The 10,520-nt window shown below is 50.9% G+C and overlaps 2 protein-coding genes across 5 annotated transcripts in view; both read right to left on the bottom strand.

The window, feature by feature from the left end:
- Positions 1-2,782: 2,782 nt before the first annotated feature.
- FOXS1 (forkhead box S1) lies at positions 2,783-4,821 on the bottom strand. Its single transcript, XM_027867796.1, has one exon. The coding sequence runs from the start codon at positions 4,717-4,719 to the stop codon at positions 3,457-3,459; it is 1,263 nt and encodes a 420-aa protein (XP_027723597.1). The 5' UTR covers positions 4,720-4,821; the 3' UTR covers positions 2,783-3,456.
- The window catches only part of LOC114047084 (interferon regulatory factor 4-like), a 16,854-nt gene continuing 11,076 nt past the window's right edge, over positions 4,743-10,520 (bottom strand). For 2 of the 4 annotated variants that reach the window (XM_027867795.1, XM_027867793.1), the window contains exons 7-8: positions 8,385-8,503; positions 7,012-7,354 (exon numbers count right to left, since the gene is read on the bottom strand). In XM_027867795.1, the coding sequence (XP_027723596.1) occupies positions 7,258-7,354; positions 8,385-8,503 (216 nt within the window). In that variant the 3' untranslated portion in view covers positions 7,012-7,257. Of the gene's footprint in view, positions 5,017-7,011; positions 7,355-8,384; positions 8,504-10,520 lie in introns of those variants that run through there. The other 2 variants (XM_027867792.1, XM_027867794.1) reach the window with 2 other exon arrangements.

Raw genomic sequence — 10,520 nt, 5'->3', positions numbered from 1 at the left:
TGTGTGTGTGTGTGTGTGTGTGTGTGTGTGTGTGTGTGTGTAGGGAGAATGCAGCTGGCCTTGGGAACACTTTCCCAGCTCAGCTCCCGTTCTCTGAGACCTGGCCTGGCCCCCATGAGGGGCTGCCCACAGCAGGGGCGAGTCTGTGGGAACCAGACAGCTCAGGGCACTGCTCCCCGGGCTTGCTTCCTCCCAGGCCCCTAGGGAGTCCCGGGAAGGGAGGGAGGGAGTCTGTGAGGGGAAGGCAGGGAAGGAGGAGGGAGAGGTCAGTTAGGTTGATCACCAGCCCAGACATACACAGCTAGGCCAGTCAGCCAGGGGGGCTTCCTGGAGTTGGGGGCTAACAGATAGGGGAGAGAGGACAGAGGTAGGAGAGGAGATTAGAGAAGAGACTGAGGCAAGCAAAGAGAGAGGAGAAAACTGAGAGCTTACTTCCAGGGAGGAAAGAATGAAGATTTAGAAAGGGCTGAGAGAGGGGGCAAAACAACCTGGGATTTGGTTGGGGCTGGGGGAAGAAGTTAGCCCTGAGAGTAGTGTAGGCCTCCTCCTTCCCTGCCCACCTACGTGTTTGCTTCCCTGCCAGTTGTTGAGAGATCTTCCCTCAACATACCCCACCCCCCAGCTATGGCCTCAGAACCCAAATCCTGGTGGTTTTGTCCTCCTTCATACCCTGGTGCCCAGGCCCTTGTCCCTCCCAGCCCCTGCCCAGGGGCTCTTGAGCAGGGAGACATTCAACCTCAAAGCCTCCCGGGTCCTCAGAGGGCCTCACCTCAGGTTTCCAGTCATCAGTAGCTGCTCCTCCTCTCCCCAGCCTCCCTACATCAATGTGGATGTGTGTCTGTCTATCCTGGTAGGCTGTTTCCAGGGTACTGTGTGTCTACTTACCTGTGTGTCTCCATAGCCAGCTTTGTTGTTACCTATTACACACTTGTCTGTATCTATCTTGTAGTGTCTACATCCTAATGCAGGCTCTATGCATTGCATGTGTCTTGGTCTCTGCACGCTTATGCATGGTCACCAATATGAGGCTGTTGTCAACCCCTCAGTTTTCTTCCTTCCCTGGATCCTAGTTGGTTCTGGACTGACTCCAGCATCCTTCCCACTCCCCAGGCATGGGAAGAAGGGAGGGGTGCTGCTAGACACATTTAGCTATAAAAGGGAAGCCAAGGTTCCATCACCCAGGTATCTGTCACCAGCCTTTACTGAACAGAGTCAGTTGGTCAAAAAGGCTTACTGGAAGCCTATGTACAGAGATCACTCAGGACTAGGTACTGGGGTTGGCAGAGACCAACACCCCAGAAGCAACAGTCCCTGCCTTGTCCCAGCCCAGTGAGAGGGTGAACATCCCTTTCCCTTCCTCCAGAAACCCTGAGGATCTGGCTTCCCATGGTCCACATGGGAAGAGTAAGAGCTCTGAAAAAGGAAGTCACTTGCTAGGGACATCCCAGTAGGATAGGGTGTGTGTGTGTGGGGAAATACAACCCAGGAATCCTGGCCCCCGGCCCTGTGGTCTTTTGTCATTCCAGGGATCAGAAGAAGAGTTTTTAGGAGAATTCATCATCCTTGGAACAAGTGCCTTCCCCTGCCAGCCCCTGCCCTCTAACCATCAATGTCTCATGTTTCTCGGCCTGCAACATACCCTCTCCTTGATTCACAAGAGTTGATAGAGGGGAGATGTGGCAGTGGGGCTGGGTTCTAGGGTCCTGGTGACTCCACTGGTCTAGAGGGAGGCTGAAAGCGATCCCTACCCTGACCCTCCTAATTACCCTAACCACAAGGAGGAGACCCAGATGACTTCCAGAAAAGAGGAAGGGGCAGGGGGAAGGAAATAGACACAAAACTCTCAGGGCTGCAAGTTCGCTCTCCCCCGGACTGGGGATGTGGGGAAGTGCAGCAGGCCGGGAAAGCGTATTTCAGGAAGGCTTGGACTCTATGGAACCTGCTCCCCAGTGGCTGGAGGTGCTGGATGGAACGAAGGGAAGGCAGAACATGGTAATATTCTAGTGGGGAAGAATAATGACCTGAAAATCAGTAGATCGGGGTTCAAATTTTGGCTCTACCTTAAGCTTACTCTGTGACTAGAGGCAAATCACTTCCCCAATTCCCTGGGGAGTTGTAAAAAATAAGGAAGCGGGATTAGACAATCTCTATGGGTGCTTCCAATTCTGAGACTTGAATGCTATGATGCTATGAGTATCTTAACTCCTCGCCTCTAACAGGGATGCCTCTCCCCTGGGTCTCACTAGCTCTGATCTGACCTCCCAAGTAGCAAGAACGACTTGGAGTGGGAGTGTCTGATTTGTGGGTTATAGAGGTGTCCCAGCCACTGAGAGAAGGAGCCCAGAAGATGAAGGGACAAGTTCTTGGGATTGGGGTGGAGGAAGTGGATAGTGGGGGTCCTAAGAAGTTTTTCCCTCATTGTCTATCCCCTGGGACTCTTGGTCAGTGGCCCTGAGAGTACCCAGCCCCAGGTTTCAGGGGAGAAAGGGGGAGCATCTAGAAGGGACAAGGAATAGACTCCTTTTCCTTATTGTATTCTCTTTGGACTCTCCCCTTTCCCTGTTTTCCCTCCCCCTTTGTTTCCTCCTCCCACTCCAATCTCCCTCTTTCCCCCTCCCTGAGTGGCAGGAAACTCCCACCAAAAGTCCCCCTGAAGGGCAATCCTCATGGGACAAAGAAACTCAACCCATGCCCCATTCCTATTCCCGTGGGGAGACTGATACCCACAGGCAGCCCTGGAAGAACCCAAGAGTCCTGGACCCCATCCACCAGGCCAGGCTTATAGTATCTTCAAGACTCACTTGTTTTATTAAGTAGAATGTCGAGTAAAATCTGACATAGATCCAGCCTCACACCTCCTTCCCCACACTCCCCAAGTTTGTCCATGGAGGGGCCAGGGCATGAGGTCACTAAATGAAACTCTGGAATCCTGGTCAGGCAGAACCCTGTGTCATTCAAGGAAGACAAAGATCTCCTGTTTCTGTTGCCTCTTCAGACCTGTTCAGTAGTGGGAAGAGCTTTGGATTAAGAAGAGTCAGAAGACCTGGGCTTGGGCCCCTGGCTCTCCTAACGACTAGCTGTATGACCTTAGACAAGTCATTTCCCTTCTTTGGGTCTCTCAGTTTCCTCCTTTGTAAAATGAGGGCGTTGGATTAGTTCCTTCCAGCTCTCTGATTTAATCCTTAGTTTTTTTTTTCATTTGGCTTTGGGAACCAAACCACTTGCTGTCCCCCATCTTCACCCAGGGGAGAGTCCTACCCTCTGCCACCTTTGGTACCCTTTCTCTCAGAGACCCAGTCTGCTGGGGACAGATTGAGCAGGGTATCTTCACCTGAAGAGGATCAAATGACTCCAGCCCTCAGGTAAGAGTCCATTCTTTAGCATGTCCTTGCATGAAGTGGTGGGAGAGCCTGTCTGGCTGTACAAGGGAAGAAGCAAAAGACCGGAAGGGAAACTTCATTCAAAGAAGAACATGCCTGGGGTCCGATAGAGGCAGTGGGGTAGCCCTAGCTGGTAGCTTCCTCCTCCCTGGAGTGGGAATGGCCCTCCAGTCCAGGGCTCCTTCTGGTTCCCCCGAAGGGGTAGTGGGGATTGAAAGGGAGGTGACTGAGTGGGGGTGGCTGGGGCAGCTGGAGTGGGTGCAAGCAGATGATCCAGGGCTGGGCCACAGCCCCGCTCGTCCATGCAGAAGCTCAGGGCTTGCACACGGCACTGGTAGCTGCCACCCAGAGCTTCAGCCCCACCAAAGTTGCCAAAGATGGGCAGCCCTGCCTTGCCATAGGCCTCACCCTCAGGGAATCGGGCTGGGGAGGGCTGAGGGCCCTGAGAGGCAGGGAAGACTGGGGGCAGGCTGAATGCTGGGCATGGAGAGGCAGAAGAGGAAGAGGAGGAGGAGGAGGAGGGCGGCAGCTCTCGAGGGTCCACCCTCTGTCCAGGAGACCTGGCTGGTTCAGGAGGCTCCTTCAGGTCCATCAGCATCTGTGAGGCTGGCAGAGCCAGTGGCTCAGAAGTGGAAAGGTAGAGACCAGCTGGGGTCGAAGGGAGAGCATCAGTAAGTCCCCCAAAGAGGCTCTCATTGGGTGATGTCTCTGAATTGGTGTGGCATAGGCCCTGGGACTCGGGCAGCTCCAGTGGTGGTGCTAAGCATGGTTCAGTGGTGGCCTTGGCCTGGCCAGAGGCCCCCTCCTGCTCTCGGGCATCACTATGAGGGTCTGGAATCCCAGAGGACCGATAGCCCCCACGACCCGACCCACCACGGGCTCTGCTCTTGGCCTTCCTCTGGGTCTCAGTGTCAGGCTCAGACCCCCTCTTGCGGGTGAAGCGGCGCCTCCGTCGCAGGAAGCTGCCATTCTCAAACATGTTGTAGCTGTCAGGGTCCAGGGTCCAGTAGCTGCCCTTGCCAGGTCTTCGGTCATCTCGGGGCACCTTGACAAAGCACTCGTTGAGGGACAGGTTGTGCCGGATGCTGTTCTGCCAGCCAGGACGGTTGTCTCGATAGAAGGCAAAGCGGCCCATGATGTAGTGGTAGATGGCACTGAGGGTGGCTCTCTGACCGGGGGAGCTCTGGATGGCCATGGTGATGAGGGCAATGTAGCTGTAGGGGGGCTTGGCTAGCTCCCCAGGACGGCTGGGACCCGGGTCCTGGCCTTGCCGGCTGGGAGCTGAATCCCGGCCCTGGCCATTCCCGGGCCCCCGTGGAGCGGGACAGTCAGGCTGCATCTCTTTCCTTTCCCAGAGGCCTTCACCGCCAAAAGCCGGTCAGGAGCCTCCTCCAGCTGGTTAAAAGCCCTCAGCCAGCCCAGCCCCTGTGGCCTGGAAAGGCTAGAGGGGAGGGATCAGGCCGCTCTACCCCCACCCCTTTCCCACCCAGCTGCCAGTCCCGATCAGAGGCAGCACTTCTCCTGGGGGCCTAGGGAGGGGCCAAGCTTTGGCCCAGCCCCAACAGGCTTCAGGGCTGAGGGTCCCAGGGGAAGGAGAACAGGAGGATGAGGCAGAGGCTGGGTTGGCTGGGCAGAACTGAAAAAAGAAATGCAAAGTTGGACTAGAGATTCTCAGCTGCCTCCTTATCCTGCTTCTCTCCCCTCTCCTTCCTCGAACTTTCTTACGGCCTCTCCTCCACCTCCATATATGTCTCAGCACTTTTCTTCCCATTAAATCTTAGCTATGCTCAGAGCTCTCCTATTTGCCTTCTGTCTGTCCCCATATTATCTTTGCCTCCCCTATTCATTTCCCTGTTTTTCTTCTCTCCTTTTCTCTCTTGCCTTCTTCCTTCTTATCTTTCTTTTCCCTATTCTCTCTCACCATCTCCCTTCTCTTCATATTTCTTCTCCAGTCACCCTACTCTCCCTTGAGTACTTCATCCTTTCCCCTTTTCAAACAAGGGCCCAACTGTTCTTGTCCCTCGTGGGGAGAAGATGAGAGTGTGAGAATGAAGGGAAAATAAACTGGGTGGGTGGGGGGAGATTATAAAGATGGAGGGGCCTCTGGGGGAACTGTTGGGAAGGAAGGAAGAATAAGGGTTGTGAGGAAGGAGAGGGAGGAGTGTGGGCTGTGAGGCAGAGAGGGGAGAATGAGGAGGTGCGGAAGGAGGGGGAGGAATGAGGGCCAAGAGCCAGAGAGGGGAGGTAGGAGAGGTGGGAAAGGAGAGAGAAGAGGGCTGTGAGGCTGGGGAGGAGGATGGGGGCCGTTGGGAGGGAGGAGGAGAAAGGATGGGCGTGGGGAAGCCCCTGGCCCTTGCAGAGGAAGGATGTGGGGGAGACTTCAGTAAGTACAGCTCCTAGGCCCTAGCTCCCTCTGCTGAGCTTTGAAGAAAAGTCTGTCTTGCTGGGCTGAGTCACGTTTTCTCCTTTCAACCTGCCCTAGGCCTTTGTAGATCTTGGGTAGAGAGTGCAGGGTGACCTATTCAACTTTAAGGTTGATCAGTGGTTTTTCAGTCAGACTTCATGCCCTGGGTCCCAGAAAACAGGCATCAGTGGAAAGATAATGAAATCAAAAGACCTGGATTTGAATCTCAGTTTTGTTACTGACTTGTGTTAACTTGGGGAAGTCCCTTTCCTCCCTCCAGCAAGCTCCTCCTGGCCCCTCTGGGTCACTATAAAATGAGGAGCATGATCCTACATGATCACTAAGGTCTTTTCCAGGGTCCAGCTAAGAAGGGAATAGAAGGAGAGGGCAGGCCGTTTCAGCCTTCACCTCTGTGAGGCTCTTTGACACTCCGGGCTCAGTTTCTCTCATCAAAGACCCTGTCCCAAGTAAGTGGAAGGAGAAGAGAGGTTTTTGACCTAGTAAATGAAGGTCTTTGAACTGTTGTCTTTAGTGCCTGAAGCAGGGTGCTAATGAGGGTAGCAGTCAGTACAACAGAAAGAGTCCTGGGCTGGGCATTAGAAGCTGACCTGGTTTCAAATCCTAGCCCCGCCACTGTCTGACCATAGGCAAGCCTCTTCCCCTCTCCAGGCCTCAATTTCTTCACCTAGAACTCATTTTCCCTGTCCTTCCTCGTGAAATTCAAATGAGGAAATAATGAGAGCTAATATTAATGTAAGGCTCCTTCACATACATAATGTCATCTTTACCACAGCCCTGTGAGGTAGGTACTATAAGCATGAATATCATCATTTTACAGAAATTGATTCTCAGAGGTTAAGTGACTTGCCCACCACCACAGAACTAATAAATGTGGCTGTGAGCATCAAACCTGGATTTGTCCTGACTCCAAATCCAATGCTCTTTCCACTAAATAGATAAAAAATGCTTTGCAAATTCTGTTAACAGTCACACCAGCCCAGACAGGTTCTGGTTCCCTCTAACACATTCCAAGGGCAGAAAAGAATGCAGATGGCTCCTCATCAACTCTCCATACTATGGGGCATGCCCTTTAAAAGAAAAAAAAAACAGCAGACTGATGTAGAGCTACCCCGAGATACTGGAAGTTTTGCGGGCTCAGGATGTCTAATTTTAAAAAGCGTTTGCCAGGGGGTTCCTCTTATGAATAACTACTAAAGCACATTGAAGTTTAGTTTATACATATACATTGGGCCCCCTGTCCCCCAACACACCCATCCAACAGGCGTACACAAAACCTGTTTTGAGGTAGAGCAATATGAGCTTGAGAGTTGACAAGGTGAAGCCCCAGGTATACTGGCCCAGCTTGGTCAGAGAGGAACAATAAAGGGGAAGTGCTCTGGAGATGATGGGGCTGTGCTCGAGAGATGGCGTGGGGCCATAGTTAGGGTTGGCATGGCTGGTTCAGAAGGTGGGCTATACTCTCTGGAGCGGTGGACTGGGAACCTGAAGGATCTTGGGGACTGAGACGCCTGGAGTGCAAGAAGAGCTCTCGGGCAAACACGGGCTCCACCTGGGAAGGAAGGGAAAGGAGGGAGGCATGGGGTAAGGAGGGCTGTGTCTGCTCTCCTGGCCCCTCCTGGCCATTACTCCTCTTCAGGTACCTAGTTTCTGGTTCCACCCACTGCATCTTCTTAGAGCACCCCACTTCCCTGCCCTCTCCCTCAATGCCTTAAGGACTGTGAAATTTGAGGAAGGGGGCATCCCCTGAGAAAGCACGGGCCTAAGAGGAGGGGGGAGGGCAGCTCTGATCTTGAAGTGGATAGAGTGCTGGACTTGGAGTCCAGAAGACCTTAGGCTAATCCTGCCACAAATACTTGCCGGCTGTTAGCCCCAACAATTCACTTAATCTCTCTCAGCCTTAGTTTCCTCATCTGTAAAGTGGGGCTTTAGCACCTTCATAGGGCTATTGTGAGGATCAAATGAGCTCAACCTATGTAAAGCACTTTGCAAAGCTTAAAGCTCTATATAAACACTATTTATATATTTCAGGAGGAGGGGACCCCGAGGCCTTCCAAGGGTGGGAGGTCACCTGCCCTCCTCTCTTCTCCAGCTATCCTCTAACCCTTCTACCTTCTTCATTCCCAAGCTCAGGGGCTCCCACAGGTCCTCTCAAAGACAGGAAGGGAGTCAGAGAGAAAAATAAAGAAAGAAAGACCGTAGTGAGGCCTTGGAGAGGTTTTGGTAAGTCATAGAAATGAGAGCTGGAGGGGACCACCTGAGAACACAGAAGACCAATGTTATAACTGGAAGGAACTTTAGAGATAATCTAGATTCTACCCCACAGCTCTTCCCCTTCCCTGACAGGTAAGCTTTCTCTCTGGGCCCAGGTTTCCCTGCTACTTCCCAGTAGCATCTACATCATACTTTCTCTCATTGTCCTTATCCTCCTCCCACTAGAACCCTATCCCTGGGTCCCCCACCTTTGGTATCTTGTTCAAAATCAGAAGGTATGGTTGTGTCATGGGTGGGATCCCCTGGTGCAGGGGGAGGGAAAGCACTGGATATAATAGGTCTGGCTGTCCCCTCCTCCCCAAACTCACGTGAGCCATGATGAGCCTTCCCTGGGACTGGCAACCTGGACCTGGGTACTCCTCTCCAAAGCACAGTTGGATCTGGTACTGGGGTGCTGGCTCCCCAAGACATAGGTGTCGATGCAGCTCTGTAAGGCACAAGGGAAGGGGTGGGTCCTGGTGACACCTAACTCCAACTCTTGGGCTGTGTCAGGATCCTAGACCTTGGCAAGAAGGAATGATGCCTGTCTTCCAGTGGTGGTCCAACCTGACTGCATTGAAGGTTTTTTTTTTTAAAAAAACACATTCTCTGCCTGCTTTTTTTGGAAACTGAGCTTAGGTAGCCTTGAGCCAGCCTATCCTACAGTTCCTGCCAATAGCAGTGCCCAGCCCCTGTGCTTGGCCCTGTCTATTGCCCTCAGACACTCATTCTTCATTTTTTTTTTTTTTTAGGCAGTTGGGGTTAAGTGACTTGCCCAGGGTCACACAGCTAGTAAGTGTCAAGTGTTTGGTCTGAAGCTGGATTTGAATTCAGGTCCTCCTGACTTCAGCGCCTGGTGCTGTATCCACAGCGCCACCTAGCTGTTCCTCTCATTCTTCATTCTTGATGATAGTAATAAAGTTCACATTTCTATAGAGTTTAACAGTTTATAAAACACTTTGCTCACAACAACTCAGTGAGGTAGGTGATCGAAGGGTCACTATTATGTCCACTGAGGCAGCCCAGGACTGTGGAAAAAGAGCTTCAGCTTTAACTTCAGAAGACCCAGGTTTGAGTCCTAGCTTGACCATTCAATAGTGGTGAGACTCTAGGCACATTCTTCTTTTTCTTTTTCTTCCACTAAATTCCTCTTTCTATTCTGGGTAAGTCACTCTACCTCTATCTGCCTTAATTTCCTTTATTGTAAAATGGGATAATAACACCTACCTCTCTGGGTTTTAGTGAGGATCAAGTGAGATATTTGCAAAGAACTTAGCTCAGTGCTTGGCACATAGTAAGCACTTAATAAATGCTTATTCCCTCCTCTTTTCATTCCTTGCTGTGGCAGGAAGGGGATGGGACCTTAGGTCCTACGAACAGCCACAATCGATGGCAGGTTCTGCCACATTAAAAAGGCTTCAGATTCCAGCGTCCAGATAGACTCTGTGTTTGTCTTCTACTGATTAGCCTAAGTGTGAAGAGGCTCATTAAGGGAATGTTGGCCACCAGAGTAAGACTTTTTTTTTCTTTTCCTTTCCTTTTTCTTTTTTCTTTCTTCCATTTTTTCTTTTCTTTCTTTCTCTTTTTTTGCTGTAGCAACTCGTAAAGTGGTCTACTAAATCATTAGCTAGGGATCAGGACATCATTATGTAAAATTCCTGAATAAGGAAATTCCCTTTACTAATACAGGCAGGCCCCTTCTCTGCAACTTAATGTCTTGGAGAGCTGCCTGAAGCACTGAGAGGTTAAGTGACTTTATCTGGGGTCATACAGCCAGTGGATATCAGAGGCAAGACTTGAACCCAGGTCTCTCTGGCTTCATGACTGACTCTCAGCCTATTATTTTTATATCTTGAAATCTTAGATTCTACCCCACAGTTCTTCCCCTTCCCTGACGGGTAAGCTTTCTCTTGGGCCCAGGTTTCCCCACTACTTCCCAGTAGTGTCTACATCATACTTTCTCTCATTGTCCTTTATCCTCCTCCCTCTAGAACCCTGTCCCTGAGTCCCCCACCTCTGATAGCTGAGTTTTCGCTTTATCTTGCCTGCAGTCTCAACACATAGCTCACTCTAGCCCTTTCCCTCACCTCCTCTATGTATTGTCTCCCCCCATTCAAATGTAAACTTCTTTAGAACATATAGTTAAATCTTAATGTTCTATCTATCCATCTATCTACCTACCTATCTAGCTCAGGTTTTTAACTTTCATGGACCCCTTTGGCAGTCTGGTGAAGCCTATGGGCCCCTTTTCAGAATAATGTTTGTAAATGCATAAAATAATGTGCATAGGATTACAAAGGAAACCAATTATATGAAATACAGTTATCAAAATATTTAAAAATAAATAAGTTCATGGATGACTAAATTAAAAACCCTTGATAATTGTTTTCTTTCTTATTCTTTCTTTTCTTCCTCCCTACCTTTATTTCTCCCTTACTCTTTCCCTCCCTCCCTTCCTTCCTTCT

This window comes from Vombatus ursinus, unplaced genomic scaffold (genome assembly GCF_900497805.2).
Source record: "Vombatus ursinus unplaced genomic scaffold, bare-nosed wombat genome assembly UNPS02014786.1, whole genome shotgun sequence".
Lineage (NCBI taxonomy): Eukaryota > Metazoa > Chordata > Mammalia > Diprotodontia > Vombatidae > Vombatus > Vombatus ursinus.
The sequence above is the reverse complement of the archived record's forward strand: the minus strand, read 5'-3'. Positions and strand labels throughout refer to the sequence as shown.